The sequence below is a fragment of the Triplophysa dalaica genome, chromosome 3, assembly GCF_015846415.1.
Source record: "Triplophysa dalaica isolate WHDGS20190420 chromosome 3, ASM1584641v1, whole genome shotgun sequence".
Lineage (NCBI taxonomy): Eukaryota > Metazoa > Chordata > Actinopteri > Cypriniformes > Nemacheilidae > Triplophysa > Triplophysa dalaica.
Genome location: NC_079544.1, coordinates 11,218,750 through 11,245,547, shown reverse-complemented (window position 1 = coordinate 11,245,547; position 26,798 = coordinate 11,218,750). Strand labels below are relative to the sequence as shown.

Genomic DNA, 26,798 nt, shown 5'->3' with positions numbered 1-26,798 from the left:
TCTGCGCCTCCAAGTCTCCTGCACACGCGTGACCCTCCAGAGCAGCGGGGCTAAAAAGACTATTCGTATTCATAGTCACACCTCCATACCGACGCACTGAGCCTGGTCATAAAACAAGCCTGGAGTCTTCGCTCTCCAAAGACCTTTCAACAGGAAATGCCGGCCACGCTGACGAGAAATCAAGTTCGCCACAAAATTAGCCATCCTTTTAATGGCGCCATAAAGAGAATCTGCAATGAATTGTTAGGAAATCGTATAAAACTACCGGTAATTGCGAGGATTAGCTGGTCAAACTAATGGTTTGACACTAAAATGGTAATGAATGGTAATTTGAGGGAAATGGACTTATGGGTTGCTGATGGCCACCGCTTCCAATAACTGATATTTTCAACTTTAATAAATGCTTTTTCATGAATGAGGGTCAATTACCATATTCATATTTTGAAACGTTCAAAGATACACCGAATTTCGGTGAAATTCCTTTCTTTCAGCGAAACAACAGTTTTCGACAACATTCCAACCACGGCAAATCCATTCGTCCCGATGAGAGGACATTTAAATTAGTCTAGCGGTTTCCCAGTCACACATCTTCTCAAAGCTGTTATCCAAAACCCGCCTGTAACCCTTCATCTCCACCACGGCCATACAGAAGTAAATCCACTGCACCTCAAAAAAAATATCTAAACAGGGCAAAAGAGGACTTGGTTATTAGCAGTCCATGTCAAACTTCACACTTGTATCTTCTTCCTTTTAAAAAGTAAAAGAGAGAGAGAGTGACAGAGAGAGAGAGAAGCCTTTCCTAAGCCAGGACCTATCAGAGGAATCAGACAAACAAATCTATGGTGGCGGTGTTGACTGCAGGACTAATGGCTAGCTTAGGGGGGGCGCATCCTCCATGTATTTATTTCCCTGTAGAGCTAACACTGGTGGCCCTGTTCTAATCCTGCATAAAAGCATTACTCTCTCAGGCACAGGCTGACAGTCTAATGAATCAAGCGTTCCAGCCCTGCAGCAGACAGTCTGTGGAAGCCATCAGGGGCTGAGGAGATAAACACACACACGCATTCTCACACACATAATAACACACAGGCTAGACAGAGATAAGTCATTAACAGTGCATCAGTCACAAAATAAATTGAGAGAAGACTTGCTTGCGCATGAAGCATGATTACACAGCAACTTTCAATGATACTTTGGTGACAAGTTTTGTTTTTGATATATAGATGATTTCATCTGATGCACATGCCTGGCCCGACGTACACATAACTTCCAGTATGTGTTTGGTTATAATAAAATGTATTTATTCTTTTATTTATATTAATATATGTTAATGCTTTATTGTTTATTAGTTGTATGAATTGAATAAAACCACTCACTGGTTATATATAATTTGCAGAGGTCTACCAGTCGTGAAGTTTGGGGCCACATTACGTTTGTTTTTGATGTTGAAACCTCTGTATTGGGTTGATTTTTGATTACTCATAATGGTTCATAGTTGATGTTATAATGCATTTTTATAATGCAACAGGCTGATGGGGCAGTCAAACTAGACTTTTTATTCCATTGACCGTCTTTCATATGCATACAAATGCGGAGGACCAGAGTTTTTGCCGCATTCAAAAGTTCTAGTTTGGTGAACCCTGATCTGCAAATTCGTATCACGTGACAAGTGTGCCCGATAGAAGCTTGATACAACACACCGCAATCTTTTCAGTTGGAGGGAATGCTTAAAATGTTAATAATAATATCACACAATCAAATGTTGTGCAATACATCTTTAAAATAACAACAATATCAGTGCGAATATGTCTGAATCCATGATGCGTATTTAAAAACATCAAACGTTGTTTCAGATTAATACAGTTGCTGCCCATACACTACTCTAGTGTGATTGTTTTAAGTAACTGTTTCACCCTTAGGTGATGAGGAGTAAAGATGTTATTCCGTTTTCAGTCAAACTACAATGCTTTACATTTGTCACAAAAAGAGATAAACCCGTCTAAACCCGAGAGCTAAACGTTTACTTGCTACTGTATCTCCAGGTTCGTTACCCGTGACAAACCTGGATGTGATTACAATACAAGGATGACCTTAGAAAAAAAAGAATAGAATTTCCATTACCCATCACGTCAGGTCAAAACACAAACTTGTTTACTGCTTTCCGTTCACACTGCAAGTTGCAACATGCAAACACATCACATAACTCTGACACCTGTACTGTTGTATACTGTGTGTATGTCTCAGCTATGTCTAAATGTATATAGTGTATATTTGCAGATGTATGATGTTTGTATCATATATAAGTGTTCCACATGTAAATGCGGTAATGTTTGGTGTATGTTTAATTGTTTCACAAGGAAAGTCTGATATATTTCCTACAGCGCTTCTCATGTTTATAGACACCATCTACATCATGATACAGACAAAGAGTTAACAATTCTGTGGAGGTCTCCAGGGTGAACACTACATAAATTGCAAGCGTATTGTATGGTAAATATATTTATGTTTTCTTTTTACATTTCATTTTTTTTGTGGTAACCAACAACATGCCATAGACATAGTCCTTATAATTTAATGGGATAGGCCAACCAAAAGTGAATATTCTGTCACTTTTTACTCACCCATTTACCCATTTACTCACCCTCATTTGATTTTTAAACCTGTACATCTTTTTTGCTTCTGCAGAACACAAAATAAGATATTTTGAAGAATAACGAAAAAACGGCGGTACCATTGACTTGCATTGGTTTTGTGTCCGGACAATACAGGTGAATGGGTACCGCCGTTGTTCGGTTACCAACTTTCCTCAAAATATCTTCTTTTGTGTTCTGCAGAAGAAAGACATGAGGGTATTGTAAACGATGAAAGAATTAAAATTTTTGGGCTGACTATCCCTTCTATAGGTTTTAAACGAACGATATAATCAAATTAAAGAATTGTGTACTCGATTACTCGCTTGCTTAAAGGGGTCAATGCCGCTTAAACTAATATTATCGTTTGTTTTAGATGTCATGCAATGTGTATAAGGTTCAAAAACGTTGTATTTTCCACATACCGTGCATGTTTGTAAAGCCTCGCTGAAATTTTTTACAAACCTCATCGCTCTGAAAAACGAGGTGTGCTATGATTGGCCAGTTAACCAGTGCGTAGTGATTGGTCGAATACTGCAAGCGTGTGACTGAAATGTAACACCTCTTACCGTATTTGGAACATCAGGTCCAAAGCAATTGTACTGACTGGTACGCCCACCTTACTTCCCCGTACATTTGGGCGGTCTTATTCAAATCATACCTCCAACTCACGTAGAATTGTGGGGGTGTGGTTACACAAGGTGTTTCAGGCAGGTCTGGGTAGCATTCGCTTTTAGATAGAATGCATCTTATGTTCTGACACTTTAATTTGAACAATTTTACATGTCTGATACTTGCATGGGCAACTTATAACACACCAAAGACATAGAAAAACACGTATTCGCGCCATATGACCCCTTTAAAATATAATCTAATCTTATATCCAAAAATTGCAACAAGGACTTTCAGTAGACAGCCTTCAACAGGACAAACACCTGTTACAATAAACACAGACACATGTCAAGACACAGCAGTAGGACCAAAAACCCTTGACCACGCCTCAGATCTCCCCAGAACCAGATACAATGCAACTGACCACCATTTTGCCTTCAGCAGCCTTGTTTGAGACACAAACTGCAGTCAGGCAGACACACCGTAACCCCATTCAACCCTATTAGTTAAGCTTTCTCTCTCACTCTATCTGCTGTTAGCGACGGGCTACAGCGTATCTGCTTTATGCTAATTTGCTCTAAGATCATTCAAAGGATTCAAAGGAGTCTACAAAGCGTTACTTTTTACAATGGAAAATAAAAAATATAATGACAGGAGTTGTCACCAAGAATTGTCTACAAAGAAATTGCGAGCGAAGGAGAATGGCGTTTGATTTGGGCTGCTGCTAAACAGACAGGTTGAACACTTGTATAAAAGCGCCAGCGCTAAATAACAGTTGTACAAATGTGTCTGTGGAAGAGGAATTTCTTTCTTTCAAATGAGTGGAAGCGTTTTTTTCCCGGGTCCACTCCACGAGGAGTGCCGTTTTAATGAGTGGAGCTACACGCACTGCCAAATCTCATGTCCCGGACAACCAGAAAGCCTCTGCTAATTAGATGCAGAGCTTTCCAAAACACGGAGCTTGTCAATTCTCCCATCTCCCCTCTGGATTGTAAATCAAGAGTGCAGTGGAGGAAGGAGCACACGTTATGTCAGTGTGGGCTGAGTGATTTAAATTATACGAGAATAAGAATGAAAGCCCAGCCTCGTATGTTGTGTTGCATCACGTCGATCGTCAAGGGATTCATCTTTGTCCTTAATGGTTGGTAATCGGAACAAATCGGCTGAAAATACAAATTCTGTTTCAAATATGTGACACTTGCTTTTCTCTTTTTGTTTTCTATGGAACAATTGTGAAAATCGAGCAAACAATGACATCATTTTCAGTATTGATCTCTTAAGGAGGTACACTTGTAATGTTAAAGAAGTGCCAGAGACATTGTTGAAGAGGTATTTCAAACGGACATCAACTGAAACTGTGATTGCTGTCCGGATGTGAAATGTGAAACCTGTCAAGTCCGGTTGGGTCGTCATGAACCGTGACATCGCACGATTTTATTACCTGCAGTGCTAACAGAACTATCATATAAAGATGTAACCGCCTCCATCTTGTGCTCCAGTTTCATTCACGAATACAAAGCTTCTACAAAATCCCACAAAGCTGCTTTTACTTCGAGGCCAAACAATGAGTGCGTTTACAAAATAAACGGATATCTATCAGTAATCAGCTTAAAAAGAAACCTGTTTTCATGTGTTTACATGCATAGCAATAAATTACATAAGCATAAAACCGCGTTTTACTCCCTTACCAAAATGGTTTTACTGTTTTACTACAGTAACCATCGTTTACTATGGTTTTTACAAAAAACTTGGTTTTCAAAACCATGGTTATGTTTTTTGGGGTTTTAACTGTAGTAAAACCATGGTACATTTTCGTAAGGGATATGGAAGTTTGAGAATTGCTGAGTTTCTCGCGTCTAGTGACATCACCGTCGATAGTCTGTTAAGTAATGAAAAATACAACTGGAAAATGGTCAGAAGCTGTATTTTCATCTCTTCTCATGTCCGCAGTACCTGCATATGCAACAATCTTTATTTTGACGTTTCTACATCTACTGCCTGATTCGAGAGCGGACTTTTATGCGTTACTTTACTATTACTTCCGTTTGGCACTTTAACCATTGCGGCGGCACATGCACATGCAGCGCAAAATTGGAGAAATCGGCAAAAAACTACCTCTGCTGAGCAGGTTTTGCTTATGCCGCTTATGAGCTTTCCCCGATAAAAGACAACCGTTTTACGTGTTTACATGACCTACTTGTTATTAGCTTATAAAGAGTAATCGAAGTAAGACTGTAAATTTAAACGTACTCCATGCCCTAAATGTGGTATAACAAGTTTCAATTTATTACTAGACTAAAGTTTAGCAAAGTCTAAACTGCTTGGCTATTTTCGTTCACTGCCGCATTTTCAATTTACAGGATCCTCTTATATAATGCTACTAAATAATACTGAATAAAATGACAAAACATTAATCCCCCGAGCTCATGTTAATGTAAGGAGCTCAGCGCTAGTATCATGGTGGGCATTGATCTCTGCACTTTAATTGGCTCCAGGCAGTGAATTTGCTCTTGTTTTGCAGAGAAATACTGTAGTGGCAAAGACCACACATCTCTCTTTATGCCTGCTCTCATCAGGGTGCAAAAATAATGGAGACTTTTTCTCAATGTCCTCACTCCATATCTGAACAGCAGCAAACAGTCAGATGCCAGTATGGGTGTGTATGTGCCTGTGTTGTACACAACTGGTCCTGTCCCATGATCACAGATTTACAAAGGGCTAATCTTGAGATGCACACAATACTGTGTTTATGATAAAACTTGCATGTATAATATATCCATTTTCTACACTGCAGGTACGTGCTGTGTAGAAATTGTATATGTTATACATGCAAGTTTGCAGGGTCTAAAAACATACACCATATCATTGGTTAAATTAACATGTATGGAATTAATGCGTAAAGGAATAGTTTGCCTTCAAAATGAGAATTCTGACCATATTTATACGCCCTCTTGTCATTTCCAACCTGTATGACTTACTTCACGCAGAACACAAAAGAAGATATTTTAAAAACCATTGGTAGCAGAAAACCGTGGGTCCCCATTGACTTGCATTGGTTTGGTGTCCATACAATAGAAGTCATTAGGGACCAGTAGTTCTTTGCTACCAAAGGTTTTCAAAATATCTTCTTTTGTGTTCTGACTGAAGAAAGTCATAATTATAATGTAATATGGTTATGACTTTTTTTGTCAAACACAAAATAAAATATTTTGAGGTTTTGTGTCCATACAATGGAAGTCAATGGGGGCCAACATTTTTCAAAATATCTTCTTAAAGGTGAGATGAGGATTAGAAAATTATGAAATAATTATCATTTTTGTGTGAACTATTTCTTCAGTCATGAATTGTGAAATTGAACAATCTTTCAAAATGGTAGGTAAAATGTGTCAGATCAAAGCATAAAACGGACAGAGGCTCCTAATGCAGAAGTTATTAATAGACATGTAATTTTACTAATTGCTTACAACTGTTTAACAAAAGCTTGTCCCTTGACGTGGCATATCTTTTATTATTCAACATTATTTAAAATTCTATAATCCTGACAGAACTTGTTTTTCACACATATCGCACAGATTTGGCAGTAGTTTATAATTTATGATTACAAATGTTAATGTAAATTAAATAAACTAACAAAAATGAATAACATTGTTTTCCTGTGGCTCAGTGTTTAGAGCACGGCACTAGCAATGCCAAGGTCATGAGTTCGATCCCAGGGGATTGTAACCATTGTACTAGTCTAAAAACGTAAATGCAAATATACAGATTATATGTATGAACAGCTATCAATATTTCAAAACCATTCTTCCACATTGCTACTACATAGGGTTAATGCAGATTATGAATGCAATATGAGGACTATAGAACAACTTGAAGTGGCACAGCTTACCCCCCAGTTTCAGCCATATGCTTCTTTTGCTGGATAGAGCTCTACAGACACCCTTTTGGCATGTGAATGAGAGAGAGAGAGAATGAGAGAAAGAGAGAGAGAGAGAGAGACAGAGATTTCGCCCCTCATGTTTTTCCAAATCATGTGGTAGTGTAGAATTAGCACTTATCAGTTCACACTGCTTTCCCCTCTATCACTTTTTACTGAAGCACAAAGCTGTTTATGGAGAGAGAGACATTTGCATATGTTTGTATGTTTTCATTTCTTCGCTCAGTGAATGCGGTGCAGCGTTGGGGAAAATATAGCGCTTATATAGAGTTTGCCCACAACTGCAAGACCAACCAACATAACCGCGATTGAATTTATTTGAGATATTAAAAATAAATATATGATAATTCCAATCAAAAACACGCCATCTTTGATTATCTTACATTTCAGCACATTTATAACATACTCTCGGTGAGTAATGTAATTCACAACCAGAACTAAAATTGAAAAAATAAAAACCTTATTTGATATTGATCGTGCAGTATTTGTTAGATTTAGATCTCTGTGCTTTCAAATACATCTACTCCTGCACAGTCTAGCTGAGGGCCACCATTGGTCAAACAGTCACGAGGTCACCGAATGGTCTCCGGTAGCCCGGAGCTTGTTTCATGCCAATCGAGAAAATGACTCTACGACTGTTAGCATGACCCTTGCGGCTATGTTAGTAACATCCACAACCTTATAAATCCTTCATGACTCAAAGAAGCATTATCACCACCATCAGGCTTATTTTGCCTGCTTAATTGCAACACAAATCACTAAAGGTTAACTGGCAAAACACCACGTTTCATTTGCTGAGACTAGCCTTAGGCAACCAGCCACTGAGCCGCTCACCTTTCCGACGAGCTCCTCCACGCGGGGGATAGGTTTGCCCTTCTGGTGGCGTACGGTTGGAGGAGACTGGCCATCCCAATCGCACAGCTCTTCTATGCTCTTCAGATAGAGCAGTGCCTTCAGGCCTAAACAGTAGTCTTCAATCACTGTGAAGTCCTGGTTCTGCACGGCACTGCATACCTGTTAAATATGCACAGATACATAAACAGACCTTTAATCCGACAGTGACACACTATCCAGATAAGATGTTAGTGCGTATTCATTATCTTCAGTGGCTAAAACAAACAGATTTGAAAGAATAGTTGCCCTGTGCTTTTAAAGGTCCAGTATATGAAACTTAGCAGAATCTAGCAGTGATCTAGCTCATTCCTCCCATCCCTTTTGAAGCACTACGGTGGCTGACACAGTACTAAGATGTCGTCACGCTTCTTTGTTGAAGGAGATAATGTAGCCTATTTATGAAGTGCGTTCTGTAGAGCAGTTTGTCCATTTAGGGCTACTGTAGAAACAACGTGACGAATTCTATGTAAGGGGACCCGCAGTGTATGTAGACAGAAATAGCTCATTCTAATGTAATAAAAACATACCACTTCATTACTTAAGGTCTTTATACACCTCTGAAGACATAGTTATGTGTATTATATTGCATTTCTGTCAATAGATCCTCCACAAAAAAATAATAATAACACACTGGCCCTTTAATATAATTTCATTGTGGTTATTTTTAGGTTATTTACTTGAAATCTTCAAATAACAATATGGATTTGAAATGACATCAGGGTGAGAAAATAATTTTGTGTTAATAAACATTTGTTGGTAAACTACAAGTGCAGACACAATGATTTTCTTGTATATCATATCATGTTTTAAACAAAATCAATAAATATTTTTCTCAGAAGAACCCGCAGATGCAAAGAGGAACAATGCAAACAAATACGATATACACTTCAAATGCCTAGCTATCCTCTACATGCACTGCCCAAAAGCTCTGACTTAACGTTTTCTGGGAACAGAAACAATACGAAGGGTGAAACGAAAGGGTTCATCTGAACGTCGCTGGGGTTCAAATGCTTTCATCTGACAGCTTATCTGACAGCTCTGATAACAATAGCAACAAAAACAGCAGCGGTACCCACAACACCAGGCAGCAGACCTCAAGGTGACCCCTCAGGCTGGTTGTCACCTCACTGAAAAATATGACTGAAGACAAGGACACTGTAAGTTGTGTACCACGGGATCTACTTCCGCCAGATATTCAATAGTTCATGCCAGCACGCTTGTATTGTTAAGTGTACTTCAATTTTTAGGGACATAAGTGTACATAAGTGTAATTCAATTTTTGTAATATTTACAATGCTCTCACACTGATTGTCCAACCTTCCCCTGCAACATGATTCAAATTATTTTTTAAGAAAAAATACATCCTCTTTCTGAAGACACATTATAAAAAGGCAAATATGTCTTTTTCCTTGTTCCTTCACGGTAACTGGGCAGATTCATTTTAATAAATGCTCTTTTGGTCTTCTTTGGAGAGTTCTGAAAAAGTTACAATCTTGCCTCGTACAATGAAGGAAAATATGTTTTCTCAAGATAAGACATTAGATGATTTAAATAATGAGATGAAGTGTCCTAGAAGATCTAAGAAAGAATCTTCTCTGCCGCAGACAGGATGCTTAACCCATTACCTAAAACATCACTACACTTTTCTAAAAGGTGCAATTTCTGCACTCTTAAGTGATAAAATTACAATCCCAGCAAAATCACAACTAATAGCTGTCCCTTCGATACATAAACATTTACTCAAGTAACTTTTAATCAAAGTCACTGAGTGCAGTTGTGACACATCCGAGGGGACCTGGCCCTCCCCACTGAGAGTCATTGGAGTTTGGAGTTATCATTGGAGTTTGGGTTCCTCGCCACTGGGACGTGTAGGCTTGCTCACCGGGAGACTGCTGATAAAAATTATCTTAAAGGTTGGGTAAATTCCGTTAACATCGTTTCATTATAATGATCTTGCATGCACTGTGTTTGATCTTTTCTGTGTTTTTCCGTTTTGCTTTTTATTTTCTCCTGTAAGGCTACTTTGGAACAATGCACATTTTGAAAATCGCTATATGAATCAAAATAAAATTGAATTGAATGTCGCTGGCACTTGTCTTGCTGGATTGGTTTTAACACAAAACCACAGGTGCTGAGAATACACATAAAATGCCAACAATCCAAATTTAAAGGGTTTCATGCATTTGATTAAAATAGAGATCAAAACTCGATCTCTAATGAAAGAAGACACTTGAAAGATTGCAGATGACGGGGAAAAAATCACTTAAATAGTGTTTTTGGGGAAGTTATTTTAGACTATTTATGTTACCTGCATAATTAATAATTAAATAAACTAGTCAAATGTGTAATTTAGAGGCTTAGAAATTTCCAGTGATATATCTTGTCATCTGGTTATGTAACAATTTGGCTTGTTCGACTTGATGCGGCGAAAGATCCGACAGGCGGATGACATCAAAGTACAGCCAGAGCGATTGAAAAAACATACAATTTTTGCTTTCGAATCGCTTATGCTGTACTTTGTTCGAATTTAATTGTGAAATTTTAAAGTAAACTCAATTGTTCCACCTAAGTAACAGGGTCATTTAAAAGGTTACACATTGATCATAAATATCTCAACCTCAGTTAATTCCTTTGTTATTTCACGTATATTGGCTTGAATTAGCTGGTGTAATTAATCAATATATAATCTCCGCTCATCAGTATGCAGATAATACCCAACTCATATTTTCACTTGCACCAGATGGCCACAAATCAATTAGCACATTGTTTGACTGCACAGAGAGCATTATTTGTGAATGTTACACATCCTTCTGCAACTATGTAAAGACAGAGACACTTGTCATCAGAAATTCTATGCCATGTCTAACTCTAGATCTCTAAAGGTTCATAATTATATGAATAATTTAGGAATCGTGTTTGACAACTCTCAGAGTTTAAGCAATGTTTGTGAAACAGCCTTTTATCAAATTTGAAACATCTCTAAGGTGCTATGTGAAGTTCTCTCCTCTGCTGACAGTGAAAAAAATCATTCATGCAGTTGTTACATCTATGCTCGACTGCTGCAATAGTGTTTTGGCTCCATCAAACACTTCGAAAGATGCAGCTGCAAGAATGCTGAATCGTACTAGAATGAAAAATCACATTTTACGCACACTAAAGATGCTTGAAGGGACAGTTCGCCCACGGCAAAAAAGAGAATCCTGTCATCATTTGTTCTGCTCACCCATATCTTATTTTATTTCAATCCATAAAATATTTATTAGAAAAAAATGGGAAATTGATGAATATTGATGGTATTTGCTGAGGATGACCCATAGAATATTAGGAGACAGGACACATCCTTTGCATGATCTTTTTGAGATGCTGCCCCATGGATGACGACTAAGGGCAATTAAATGTTCTACCAATCGTTATAAATTCACTTTTATGCCTGAAGCGATACGTTTATGTAATAAATTGTATCTTACATTTTTTCCCCTTTGTTTTATATGGTTTTGTATGTTTATATGTATTGTACGTAGTGTTAAATGTTGGTTGTGTATGTGAAGCAACACAACAGTGTGAATTAAATTGCCCCAAGGGGACTCATAAGGCTCTAAACTAAACAAAAATGTTTACATGCTATGAAAGGAGACATTCGTCAAATATTTTTGCTGCATCTTTAATATATTTATGATTTATGCCCACAAATCACTTGGCATCTACATAGTTCGAGAACATATGAACATAGCCATATGGCAACTCTACTGTAAGACTTTTAAGAACAATTTTAGACAAACAATGATTCTACGTATATGTAACACCATCTGTTTGTTCTATTTGTTGTTGTGCAAAAACAGTTGTCTTTAAAATTCACAGTGTATTATCACATATGTGTTGCATAACCTGTGCCCAATATGTTAAATGTTTAGATTTTTCGCACAGTAATGCATACATAATTTGGTTTTCTTCGTCGCTTCAATGACAACTCATCTAGTTAGAGTACTGTATATTTTTAATAAATGTACATTTATTTATTTAGAAGTTGCTTTTCCAGGTGACAGAAATAGAAAAATTCACACTAGAACATAAGGACATATGACTGCAATTCCAGTGACAGCAGAAACTGTGTAAGTGCTTAACAGTATAAAATTTAGTTTATGCGAAATGACGAAGATAAATAGAATTTAAGAGGAACAGGATTAAAGAAGTTGTTTCGAAGAGCAGCTCCCAAAAAATTATTTGGAAAAAGCAGTTACACCTGTAACAACTGACTATCAAATGTTAAATACTTAAAAGTTAACAATATAAGATCCATATACTGTACATCATATGCTATCACAAGTATAAAAGAAGTACTTCTGCTTTGAAACCAGAAATCTCAGTCGTATTTAAAAACGCAGACGGCTTATTTGGAATATTGTGCACTGGAGCTGTTTTATGTAACAAAATAAATTTAACAGGGAAAAAATATCCACCGTTAGCTCATAATGTGCACCAGAGGGATATGTATTCTGCAAAGCCCTTTGTACACAAGTTTTTAAAGAGGCTATATAAATAAAGTTGTACTTTCATGCTTACTATCAAACGTGCATCTTGAGTTAATGTTGCTCACCGGAGCAGGTCGCTGGTCTAATCCAATTCGTGCAGGAAATGGAGGCGCTGTTCCCGTAACCTGCCGGTGACACTGATTCAACTCTACTGTGCCAAGGAGTTGGCCACTTTACAATTTCTCCTATTACTACGTGCCAGCACTCTGCTATTACATGTGGGTGTGATTAAAATGTTTTAATTCCAATCTTTCCCCCCAGAACTCCCAGGCACTTGTGAAATGTTATTTCTGCACATAATGAGAGTGTTTTGATTTATTTATTTAAAAAGAGATTTCAGAGGCTGTGGCATCATGTTGAGATAATGGGTTTATTTGCACTAACAACTTGTTCAGAGCAATGTTGTAAATTGCAATTTGCTTTGAGATTGTTGTTGCTGCTTGGCGGTGTGAGTGTAGCCGTTAGTAGACTCCTTATTAAGTATTGATTAGAACTAACTATTAATGCACGTGTTGAGACCCATGCGTTGAGCCGGTGCTGCAGTGTAGCATCTTGGATAAAACGGAAATTTTGCAGCGTATAAACGTAAACTTTAATCTGAGACTTTACAAATGGAGCACTCAGATTAAAATGAAGTGAGACGTTTTGAATTCTACGCAATAAAATATTTTAAAGCTCAGCTACTAGAATATTAGATATATCATATACATATTTACTATGAAAAGAAACAAACACTAAGAAATATGAAAATTTTTAGTACCTTAAGCTTATTTTAAAGGTCCAGTGTATACAATTTAGCGGCATCGAGCAGTGAGGTTGCGAATTGCAACCAACGGCTCATTCCACCACTCTGGCATCCCTTTCGAAGCACTACGGTGGCTCTCACAGGACAAAGATGTCGCCATGTTTTCGCTTCTTTGCTGAAGGAGATAATTTACTTACGAAACGCACTCTATAGAGCAGCTTGTCCATTTAGGGCTACTGTAGAAACAACATGACGAATTCCATGTAAGGGGACCCGCAGTGTATGTAGACAGAAATAGCTCATTCTAACATAATTAAAACATAACGCTTCATTACGTAAGGTCTTTATACACCTATGAAGACATAGTTATGTGTATTAAATTGCATTTCTGTCAATAGTTCCTTCCAAAAAATAAATGTTTGAGTTTAAATAATATGTGTGTAATATATATTTTTGTATTTACCCAAAATGTAAATGATATCTAACTATAAATTGACATATATTTATGTAAATATTTGTTATTTACACACATGTATGCGTTTGCATTTATATATATATTTACAGCTTTCCTGTAGCTCAGTGGTAAGAGCATTGCGTTAACAACGCAAGGTTGTGGGTTCGATTCCAGGGGATTGCAAATACCTATGTAAAATGTATAGGATAAAGCAATGTAAGTCGCTTTGGATAAAAGCGTCTGCCAAATGCCTAAATAAAAATAAATAAAAAATATATACATACAACTATACACAACACACACACAAATATTATGTTGACAAAAACCTTTCTTTTTTGGATTCGATTAATCGTGAATAAAAATCCATAGATGAATCGCTTGTTTGTTCACACCAGCCATGCTCCTACAGAACTTTTGGAGCCTACATGCTCATCTACTCTCCGACATGCTCCTATTGCTAATAGCTAAGAGGTGGTAAAGCCCAGTGGTTAAAGGTCTAGAATTGTAACCCAACGATTACAGGTTCAAACCCTTCAAGGGAGTACCTATCATTGTCTTCTCGAGCAGGCACTTAACCCCAGGTTGCTCCAGGAGGATTAACCCTGTAATGACTGTTAACTGGTGGGAGCTGATGGTGAATGATAGTGGTTACCTGCAGGACAGAAGCTCCAGCATGAAGGAACTGCAGTCCAGACTCTGCCGAGTCAATACCACCCGTAGCCAGGATAGGGAAGCCAGGCAGAGCTCTGGCTATTGCTGACACAGCACGCAGAGCAATGGGCCGGATTGCATTGCCTATACAAATAAAGGACGATACATTTTTTTTTAAATAAATCTCATACAGTTTACAAACCATCATACCAGTGTGTGTGTGTCAAAGCTATGTAAATATGTGTTTTTTGTATATGTGGGGGGGGGGGTTAAAATGGTTATAAAGCAGAAATACTTTTTATTGAATTCATTTAATGAATGACACCCACTGTGTGAACTGGCGTCTGTGCCCCTGCATCTAAGCACAACTCAACCCCGCTCCCATCTTCCTCTCCCTGTACCCCATCCTTTCCTCAGAATGGCAGGCTTCCCTAATGAAAGCTGAGCGGCTTACTGATCAGCCAGACAGATGGAAGTGTTTATCACATTACATTTAACCTCATTTTCTCAGCAGGTTCCCATTCATTGATCACAGCCATACATTTGTCCACATTCATTTCGCTGGCTCGGCTCAGAACTCCACTTCCACCATTTGACGGTTTGAGGCAGTTTTCTTTTTTAGCCCCGCTCCAGCATGCTAAATGATCCTCATCACCTACACTATTCCCAAAACATTTTTTTGCATCCTCATGCTGCATGGTTAAATATGTACATATGGGCGATTTCCTAAGCCTGTAGCATTTCCTGCCGCCCTCGCTTTATTCTGTTCTTCCTCCTGTTGGCTGAATGGATGGGACGTCGATTAGAATTCGTCATCCTTGCTCTTTTGTGACCAAATATCATAAGAACACATCACCACGCTTGCAATGAAAGACACTTTGGTGTGATTTAGAGATTGGGGTTTGGTCAACTATGGCTTAGGTCACAAGGCTGCGGATGTAAACAGATCATTCTTTAATGTCTGTGTGGGTAAAATATGTGTTGAAGTAAAAGGGGGATTCTTCAATTAGTGGCTCTTTTCACTGCTTAAAAAAACGTATTCAAATTATGATTTATTTATGTTAAAACATTTATCTCATGTCCCAGAGCAAATATTTCAACAATGCCTTGATCAAACATGAAATCGATCTTGGTATGTAAGATGTTGTCACTTAGATTTAGTTTGAGAGTGTGGATTTTTACGATATTGCGACTTACGGTAATGATGTGGGGGATGGTAATGACATTTTACTATTTTTGGAGAGAAATGTGCACAACATTGCTCACTATACCATCAAGTTGACTTACTTCATTTCCTCCTCTTACATGAAAATTTGGAGTGGTCTCCAAATTTTTCCACAGCTTTATACTTTTTTATCTATGCTATACTTCATCTTTAATATCTAATTATTTATCTGTAATATACTTTCTCTAAATTTAGTTTATTCTTATAGTTTATTATTAGTATTTAGTATTTTGCACAGTCCGTAGAGTTAGCCAGATTTAATTTGTTTACCTTATAACTGTTCATATGACAAAAAATCAAAGTAACATTGAAATCCAAATTGACATTTATATTTACTGAATAGTGCAGTGTTTATTATAATAATAATATAATAATAATATATATTTATTAGGGTAATTTTTTCATGCATCTTCATCTTCATTTATCAAAAACATGAACCTCCCTCTCGAACAATTTTCCATGTACGTATGTCTCTGTGTGGGGGTGGGACTATAATGGCCAGACTTACAACAATCCAATAAATTCCCAAATAAAGAACTTATAAATGATATATATATAGCAAAACAGAAAAGAAAACACCGTTGTGATTTCTGTTTCATGTTCACTTGAAACCTAAGAAAAGAAACCTAAGATAAGAAACCGAAACCCTTTCAGACTGTTTCAGAATCAACCTTCTCAAATACTGACTGGTTTGGTAAAAATAGCATCTAATAAAGCTACGCTCAGGTTATGATCTAAAGTCGAGGGTGCGCTGAGGGTGCAAATGCCACACACTGTAGATCATTTACAGCAGTGGTTCTCAAACTTTTCAGATCAAGTACCACCTTTAATAAAATGAGTCGTTCCAAGTACCACCTAATGATCACCGAAGAAACAAGAATAAACACTTAATTAATACATAATACACTTATTAATAGCAGAGCTATGAATCTTTCTCTTTACACCTCGTCCTCCAATTCTCATCTATTATTAATAATTCAAACACTTTATTTACCAGCTGTTTTGAAACTAAAGAACAAGTTTTTTCCATGTTTTCAAGTCAGTCAGCAGTATTAGTTGACACAAAACACCATAGTGCACTGTAAACAGGGCTCTGGAAACTCTTATGGGGGATTTATTAACTTTGTGGGGACTTGCAGAAAGCCTACAAACTTATATTCAAGACAAACAATGTGGAAAGAATATTTAACACAGAAGACAAATAAATACACGTACAGTATACTTTAACATAAGGATGTATAAAACATACAGAGACTTACACTTTACTGCAGCAGCTTTTGTCAAAGTGGCAAAAAATAAATCTCAACGCGCACTTGATTGATTTAATCTCGAGTAGATGCAAACGCATGTTGAATTAGCACTTTACAGCAATAACAACAGCTTTAAACAGCGGTTCAAGTGCAGAAATACATGTGAAACTTCATTTGCACGCAGCTCATCGGAAGAGAGAGAGTGAGGGACTAGCAAGCGCCTACCTGCTCCAGTGCTGTGTTTGAGCTGCCCGTCACGTGCCTGAATTACATCGATCAATAATAAATAAACGACAACAATTCATACAAATATAAACAAAATTACATCATGTAGGCGTATTAAACATTTGAAATTGTATTTAAAACACGAAATGTAAATTAATATAGAGTTTTATTTTTCTCTCGTGTCACCTCAAGTACCACTAGTGGTACACGTACCGCAGTTTGAGAACCACAGATTTAGAGAAAGATTATAGTGTGTTCAGTCACAATCACTAATATGGACACGACTTGTGCAACAGAGGTTGAGAGACATCAAAGCACCCGACAAAAATAATTTGGTCAAGCAGAACACCTCCACTCAAGAAAAGATTCAGTTCTCTTGATATTGTTGTGATGTTATTGTGGCACTCGCTCTGTCCTTTCCTCCGCTTTGTTCTTTTTTTCACACCAGCCGCGCTGACAGCTCCTGTTGCTCTGACAACCCCAACATGTCCTTGTCAAACAGGGTCGCTCATGCCTGTTTGTCACCAGTACCTGTGGTGAAGTTGCTGGCACGAGTTCGCCTCATGTCAATAGCGGCACAGGGAGGCAAAGAGCTAAACTTAGGACAGTCATGGGTACGCCGGGCTGGTTTACAAGTAGATTTAAGAGCTATTAATTTTGTGACTGTGTGTGTGTGGCTTACAAAGTGCAATAAATAAATGAAATATAAAAGCACTGACACACAACCAGCAGATTTTCACCTACATTTAGCACTAACCAAAACAGATCCTAATAATAGGTGTAAACTAGGTGTGAGATTGTCACCAGTACCGTTGTGAAACTGCAGTAAAACACAGTACTTGTGGCTGTTGTTGTAGAAATGTACATTTCTGGATTTGTGAATGCAAGAAGCGTGTGCAACAGTACCACATTTGTGCTGTGTGAGTCTGTATCACACCCCGTGACTCTCTGTGGCTTTTATCAATACCTTATTACACTAAGCAGGTCCTTTCACAGCTTCCAACATAATTTACTACAGCTCCGCACGAGCACCATCCTCAGTCGTAGGTGATTGACAGCTTCACGAGGCCATCGATGGCATCTGTTAGCGCGAGGCATCCACACCCGACGCCAGATGTTCTGATTAATAATTCCAAGCGCACACGACACAGAGCATGGGGTCTCCGCATCCTGTACGATGTCTATCTTCATCGGAATACGTTGGGCCTCAAAAAGACCCAAGCAGATAACAAAGGCAAATAATAGACTGGTATGACGGTGCGGATCTCTGTTAATTACGCCGGGCGATGCTGCCCGGTGTGTGGGGAACATGGTTTCCATGCACAATGAAAGAGATGCAATAATATCTCTGTGACAGCAGCCTAGTCGGTCGGCATGACCAATCATGAAAACACACATCAAATAAGAAGCACACTGCCGGCTAAATGAAATCACAGTGGGAGGCCCAACTAGAGAAAAATATAGCGACCATACGATCAGACCAGAGGTCACCAATTAACAGACCATGGCTCAGATCCAGACCCGGACTGGTTCCATCTGGAGCACAAATCATTTCTCATAAATCAGTGTAATTATGAACATAGCAATGTTTGCTTCACACAGAACTGTTAAACTGTATTTGTGTACACAGTAAAGGTAAAACAGAAGTTATCTGCCTAGTACATACTGTGCAGCACGACAGACTTGTCAGCGGCAGTAATGTATATATACTGGATTTATGATTTAGATTCATGATAACTTTCCTGTAGCTCAGTGGTTAGAGCATAGCGCTAGCAACGCCAAGGGCATAGGTTCCATCCCAGGGATTGCACATACTTACAAACGTGTAGTATAATGCAATGTAAATCGCTTTGGATTAATGCGTCTGCCAAATGCGTAAATGTAAAAATAAGGTGGATATCAGGGGTTTTCAAACTGGGTTCCAGGGACCCCCAGGGGGCCTCCCGAAGGTTACAAGGCATCCCCAAAAAAATTCAGGGAAAAATAAGATAAAGCAACAGTTTTAAAAGTCGACCGAACATTGTCATCGTTTCATTTCTAAGTGTTAATTAGTTTTTGTTGCTACAGGCATACAGTAGTTTCCAGAATTGTTTATATTTTTATATCTTTCAAGTTATTTTTCTCACTACAGTTCCTTTATCGAAGTCAAAATGAAATTTGGTACAGTACAAATACATTTTAATTGAAAATAACTTTTACAGTATGTACATAATGAAGCCAACTATTTACATTAGGAAACAATATCATATTGACTTTTACCTACCAAAGCTAAAATATTAAGGCGCATTTACGCGGCTGAAAACGGCAGGAGCTCGGCTGAAAACAGCCGCTGCAGGAGCGGCGTTCTGCTCAAAGTTAAGCATTTTCAACTCTGGGCGCCCGGTCGAACGCCGGGAAAAAAGTCAACTGATGGCTATTTTTAATAGTGCAGGGTTTCCGTTGAAAACAATTGAAAAAACATGTCGCCGCAGGTGTAAACGCCTCTGTGGACACAGCCCCTTACACATAAAAATTATAGATGGATATCTATTTTAGAAAGGGGGTCGCACTGCCTCACAAAGGTTTATCTTATTTGGGCTTCTTTGGCATCATAAGGTTAGAAAACCCTTGTCCTATATAGATGCTTAAGAAATCCATCTAAGGCCTCATTTAATAAGTTGGTTTGGTAGGCAACCAAACAAATGACACATAACAAATATTTATTAATCAAGAAATGAGTAATAATTAGAGGGATTAGAATGTGGGCTAACAAACCTCCTCTGTCTATATTAAACATCAGCGGCTAATGCAAAAATCTGATTAAAAGGTTTTGAGGAAAAAAAACATGTCAAAGAAAAGATTGATTTCCTCCCACATTCAGAGTTTACACCACTTGCCCCATAAATCAAAGCACCCTAAATCCGGCCACTGCTGCTGAGGTCAACATTAATTTACTGAATACATTGGAGAATCAAGCAGCTCCGCAGAGAGCTCTGGGCGGCACACATTTATGTGCCCCTGGATGATCTAGACATGGGTTTATGTGCTCTGGATATGGGCTACTGAAAGAGAAAGTCTGAAGAGAGCCAGTGTATTGGGAGCATATAAAATATGTGGGGCCGCATAGGCCCTTTAGGGCCCCGCTGATCAATAGGCTGGTCTCGGGCAGAGTCTTAGGCCATTGCTGCACGGCGGGGTCTCGTGGGATAGCTGCGCGGTGAGGCCCGCACGACTTTAAAAGTGAAAAATATGACAGCCAGTCAGTTTTGCTTGCATAAAACAGAGCCTCAATAGTGCAGGTATTAATTTTTAATGCAGGCAGTGTTTCTGACCCTGTCCATGCCTTTGCAGACACTATGGCAGCTCAGCTGAAGGGAGAGGTGTGTAGAGGTGAAGCTTCAAGACATACGCGCGCACACACATACGATAACACTTTATATATATCTTTATATATATATATATATATATATATATATATATATATATATATATATATATATATAAATATACAGAGCATTTACATAGATCCTCTTGTGTGACCACAAAAAATTATATTATCTAGATTATTAGGGATTGTAAACGTGAAGACATAAATTTACATTTATGTTTTTTTCTGAACATTATATTAAGAGCATACATTGTGTTTGAAGCAAAAAAACCTAGCTGGTGTGTGATAGTACACACACACTGGCTGTAACATGCACATATTCAACCTCAAATTCACAACTTCAAATTCAAACTGCATTTTTTACTGCACTTATGCTTTTTGTTGTCCTTATGTTGTTCCAATGGCTTCTATTGTTTACCTCATTTGTAAGTTGCTTTGGATAAAAGCATCAGTTAAATGACTAAATGTAAAATGTAATTGTAAACTGGATTAATATCATTTTATACTATAGATGGATTCATTGAACGCACACACCTGGCCCGTAGTTAACTTCCTCTCTGTTGTTGATTTATCGGTCTGGCTAGTGGCTAATAATATAACAATTATTTATATTTATATAATTTTTTATTAAAGGGGTCATATGACTGCCATTTTTGTTTTTTTAGATGTAATGCAATGTGTATACACGATTTAAGGTTAAAAAACGCTGTATTTTCCACATACCGTGCTTGTTTGTATCGCCTCTTTGCCCCGCCTCCCTGAAACGCCCAGATTTTTTACAAAGCTCATTGCTCTGAAAAGCGAGGTGTGCTATGATTGGTTGGTTAACCAGTGCGTAGTGATTGGTCGAACACTGCAAGCCTGTGACGGAAATGTAACGCCTCTTACCATATTTGGAACATCAGGTCCAAAGCAATAATACTGACAGGTACGCCACATTACTTGCGTATAAATTTGCACGGCCTTAGCCAAATCATACCACCAACTGACATAGATTTGTGTTTAATTCATGCATGGGTCATTTATAATACACAAAATATACAGAAAAACACATATTCGCGCCATATAAGATTTTATTGTATAATAATTGTATTAAATAAACAATTTGTTGAATGTGTCGTGTAACTTTGTAGCATCTAAGTTGAGCCAAGTAACGCTTCATCTCAATAGCGAGAGTGGTATTCAACAGCACATACACGTTTGTTTCACTTTATTAGCCATACATGTTATCTTATAGACTTTAACTGTTTTCATAGCATACTAATGAAGTTTTCCATTACTTGTTGACTAAACTTAACCATTTTACAAAGCCCTGAACAAAACCGAATCTTTTAAAGAGTACGTAGCATGAGATCATGAAAAAGACGCTTCATGCAGTCTGTTATGTTGCCGTGTTTGAAAGTAAGCTGTCTGCCAAGTTGTAGGTTCGAGGGTGAATAAATAAAGTTACGAAGTAAGAAGTAAGTTACGAATAACTGCCTATTATTACGACATTATAGTGTTTTTACACATTGTATGTACATAAACATGTTGTTGGTCACTCCATAAACCAAAGTAGGATCTAAAAAAACATATGCTAGGTACTCTTTAAGTAGTTAGGATCATATATTTTAGTAATTTTTTGACATATTACATTTTAGAAAATCTAGTACTCATAAGTAGAGCTGAATCTGTAAACTTAGTCATAGACATATTATCTAAACACTACTTTACCAGAAACACCGCCGTATGTAGTTCTCGCTCCTCTGCCGACTCCAGGCCAAGGTGTGGCATCTGCTTTGATAGCCATCAGTCCAGATACAGTGTTGGTCGCTGTGACTCCATCCGCTCCACCTACAAAGAGCAGAGGTTTTAACAGAAGTCTGAACCAGATATACGGTGTATTGCAATACAGGGAAACAACACAGGAACATCAATCCAATAATGTCATATTATCTAAACTCTATGCTGCATGGAAAATTCAGATAAAAACAGCCTGTCTTTAACGGTGGGAGCTTATATATAAAATGTATATGATCAAATTTGATCCTAAATGTTTTATCTATCCCATCCAGCAGCGAAAAAACAGCCTTAAACAGCATAAATAAGCCTGGATCTTTTCGGCAAGATAAACATTACAGGTCTGGTAGAAAACGCATTAGGAGTAAATAATGTTTATTTGTATGTGGGTAAGCTTGCTCGTACCCTCTTGTGCAGCACTGGCGATATCAACAATGTTGGTGACATTGGGCGTGAGCTTGGCAAAGAAGGGGATGGTGGTGGCCTGTCGGACCCAGCGGCAGATGTTGCGCACCAGCTCAGGGTCCTAGAGTGGTGGGAGGGTGTAAGGTCTAGACTCATTACAGGTTTATGTAGATCACAAAAGCAAGCTTTGCCATTTAAAAGGACAGTTTATACAACAATGAAAATTCTGTTATTCAATTATCCTCATGTGTTCCCAAAGCTATATAACTCAAAAACAATTATTTACAGCAGAATGTTAGACTGTTAAAATCAATATAAGGAAAGTAAATGTTAAGTAAACATTATCAAAGCACAAATTTAAGTGAATAATGACTTGTTTAAAAAAAGCTGTCATATTGCAAGAGAACACTCAGAATACTTTAGCTAAATAAAGTACTTAAGTGATGATTTATTTATTGTTCTTTAGACTTTTAGGAGCTATACAACAACTAGTTCTCATTCATTTTACTGTATTTTACACATTACTGTATAGAAAAGAGCCAAACATCTCCACAGAAATAAATTATAGAAATTAAGTCCCAATGATAATTGTAGTGCTGAATACTGTATATTGATATGTGTGTTTTTTCTGATTTCTCTACCTCCTGCGTTAAAAATTTGGGAGTGTTACTAGATAGAATCCTGAAAACATAAACTGATAAATGCTGTGGTGGGTTCTAGCTTTGTTCAGTTACGCTTTCTGGCTAAGATGAAACCATTTATGTCTGAAAAAATGCTGGAGGTTGCCATCCATTCTTTTATTGCATCACGCTTGGATTGTAACTCACTTTATTGTGATTTTCCAAGAAATCTGTTGCACTTCTTCAATTGCTTCAGAATGGGATTTCTTAAGGACAGCGTAAATTTGGCCACGTCACCCCCATCTTACGATCTCTGCATTGGCTTCCTGTGCAATACCGTATTAACTTTAAGATCCTGCTCTGTTTTTAAATCCTTGAACGATCAAGCACCTCCGTATCAGGCTCAGCTTCTCCTCCCCCAAAATCAATCCCACATATAGAGATCTGGAGATCAGAATCTTCTTCTGGTCCCTAGATCCAGGTTTAAAACCAGAGGGGACAGAACCTTTGGTGTTGAAGGGCAAAAATTGTGAAACAGTTTTCTGATCCACATTAGAATGGCTCCATCATTAACTGCTTTTAAAACTTCTTTAAAAACGTCTTACTTTTCGCTGGCATTTGATACTGTTTGAGGCTTGTGGACTGACAATTATTATTGTATTGAATTGGATTTGTTGTCTTTTTTCTTCTTTTATTTACTTATCTTTTAGTAAGTTCTATTTTTCTCTTAGGTCAGTCTGCGCGCTATTTTTAAATGTGCTTTATAAATAAATTAAACTTCCATTTTTCAGTCTTGTTTGTTAACTAGCTATTAGTAGCCCTATTTGGTCATAAAACCGGCTGTAGAAGATTACATAACTCACCATCTCAAAGGGATAGTCCAACAAAGTTGTGTCATTTTTTTATCACAAATTAAACCTGTACGACATTTTTTCTGCAGAACAGAAGATAAGATATTTTCAAGAATGTTGATATAACCAAACAATGACCGAACCCATTCACTTCTTATGTTTGGACACAAAATCAATGCAAGTCAATGGGTGCCACCGTTGTTCGGTCACCAACGTTTTTTTAAATAACTTCTTTCGTGTTCAGCAGAAAGGAGAAAGTCATATAGGTTGGAAATAAAAAGAGGGTTCGGAAATTATGACAGAATTTTCATTTATGGTTGAACTATCCCTTTAAAAACAACAAGTCTGTTCTAAATATTCACCAAGCACTGGTCACCGAGCACAGAGGCAATGCACAATTTTTATTCTCTCAATCCTTCTTCTTTACTTCACTAACATACAGTCACCCACACACACACACCTAAGACTCCAAATGGTTTAGCGTTCCCCTCATGAACTCTCTCAGATGTATCCAGGGAGGAAAATGTTGTTGTGTCTGAACACGTTGTCTAAAACACATCACTGCCTCGTGTTGCTTTTTCACTTCTGCGGCTGCCTTTTCCTCCTCCCTTCCCCCAGTTTTTCTCTATGCTTCTCATTGTTTGGCTCTCACCTTCTCATTCAACAAAAACCAGAAATATCTACATGTACACCTTTCGAGCAGATGCATAGTAATTTACCAAACCTTCCAGGAGGTTTGAATGTTTGAATGAAGAAACCACTAAGAAAGCGCCTTTCCGGGAGATATCTATACATTTTGTATTAATTCTTAGAACTTTCCATTTAGACATGACCATGCTTGACCACACCAACAATTTAATTTGTAGATGTTTTTGAAGTTATAGACAACATTATATCAATATTTATGTGTAGTAGAGTAGGCGGGGCGAGACCGTGGTTCGAGTCCGGTGAGTAATTGTGAAAGAGTGCCAGCTGTGCGCACACCAGGCTCGAATCACGTAGGAGATCGGGAGCATATAAAAGGAACGAGCGACCGGACCGTCGAAGAGAGAGGACCGGGCCCGAACATATGTTGAGTTTATATTTATGTTCTCGTGATTTGTATTTATGTTTTGTTTGTTTTTAATATTTCTGTTATTAAATGTTTAAATGTTTGCCGGTTCCCGCCTCCTTCCTTCCATGTCTGAAACTTATTACATTATGTTACACCATTAATCCCAGTCAAACATGATGGAGGAAATGTCTGCAACAAGTATTTTTTATTTTGTATGCATATATAATAGAAAAAATCAAATACTGCTCGAGTTCTTATGAACCATCAAAGGAAAGAAAAAAGACATCTCGAACATCTGGAGCAGAATAAAGTGTGTTTTATAGCGAAGCTGAATCTTCTCTGGTGCTGCTGTGGTTCTGGAGAGCATCGTGATGGCAGCCCTCCAAATCACTGGCATTCATAATGAATGAGATTTGAATGGCGCGCATCTTGAGAGTAACGCAAACTGTCATAACTCAGAGATATGGCTGAGATGTGCCAAATGGAAATGTGATGTGCCTCTGTCGTACCAAGCTCCGGGCTCCTCAGACATCTGTTGGAAATGCGATGCTTCGGGGCATTTCTGTTTTCCTCTGAATATGAGCGTGTTTGTTCATAGCGTGTGTGGGCCCATAAAACATAGCTGTTTTTTTCCTCTTTTTTTGGCAAATAAGTGTCAGAGTGAGTGAAAGGAAAGAGATTAGCACAAAGACGAAAACAAAGAGACAGAAATGAAGCGCTTATGAGGAAAAGCCCTGTTGTCTAACTCGCTGTAGCCCATCACGTTTGATTGAAACGCCGCTTCTGTGCTGCTCGTGTAATCGCTGCAAAAGAAACTTTACTGTGGATCTTGCCCTTAAGCTATTGTTTCTGAACTAGGGACGGGTCGTAATAGTCAACAACCAGCTGTTTATCGATAGTAAGACTGACTTATTATCATAATTGTGTACTAGTATGTATTTCTTGCTTTTATTTATATATATTTTAAGTAGAGTTGCACAGATATATCGCACAATAATTGGGATCGGTCAATAAAAGGTCAATAATACTGTCAATCAAAAGAGGACAGGAAAATGCAATGACTATAAAAATCTGTATCGGCAGATATGAATAATCTAAATAATTGTCTTTCGTATTGGTGGAGAAATTGTGTATCGCTGCAACTTAAATTTTTGTTTACACCTGATTCCCTGCATTTTTATCTCTAATTGCAAAGCACTTAGACTGTTTTTGAATCCAATACCATACATTATGTAAATGCCCTGCGCTTCCAATGGAAGTCAGGTAACCCAAAATCAGTCTAGTAACACTTAAGACCGATAAGCCAACTAGCCGTTCGGGCAGCCAACTTTTTGAATCAATCCAAACCCAAGTCGATTTTGCAAATATGTAATTTTGCACAGCTCTAGTCTGAAGAGCACAACCCAGAATGATGCTGATCCGGCTGGACGCTGACCCAGTGTGACGAACAAACGATGGAGATCTATGGATCTAAACTCGCTCGCTCTCTTTTTGTGCTGAAGAACACGAGGGGATGATATGTGGTGCATTGGAGGAAAATAGCCACCAGTATGGGCCGTGGGAGGGATGTGGG

General features: G+C 38.0%; 1 protein-coding gene across 1 annotated transcript in view; it reads right to left on the bottom strand.

The window, feature by feature from the left end:
- The window catches only part of dpydb (dihydropyrimidine dehydrogenase b), a 120,436-nt gene that overhangs the window by 2,611 nt on the left and 91,027 nt on the right, over nt 1-26,798 (bottom strand). Inside the window, exons 17-20 of the mRNA XM_056743741.1 lie at nt 22,701-22,821; nt 22,230-22,349; nt 14,451-14,593; nt 8,011-8,190 (exon numbers count right to left, since the gene is read on the bottom strand). Of these exons, the coding sequence (XP_056599719.1) occupies nt 8,011-8,190; nt 14,451-14,593; nt 22,230-22,349; nt 22,701-22,821 (564 nt within the window). The remainder of the gene's footprint in view (nt 1-8,010; nt 8,191-14,450; nt 14,594-22,229; nt 22,350-22,700; nt 22,822-26,798) is intronic.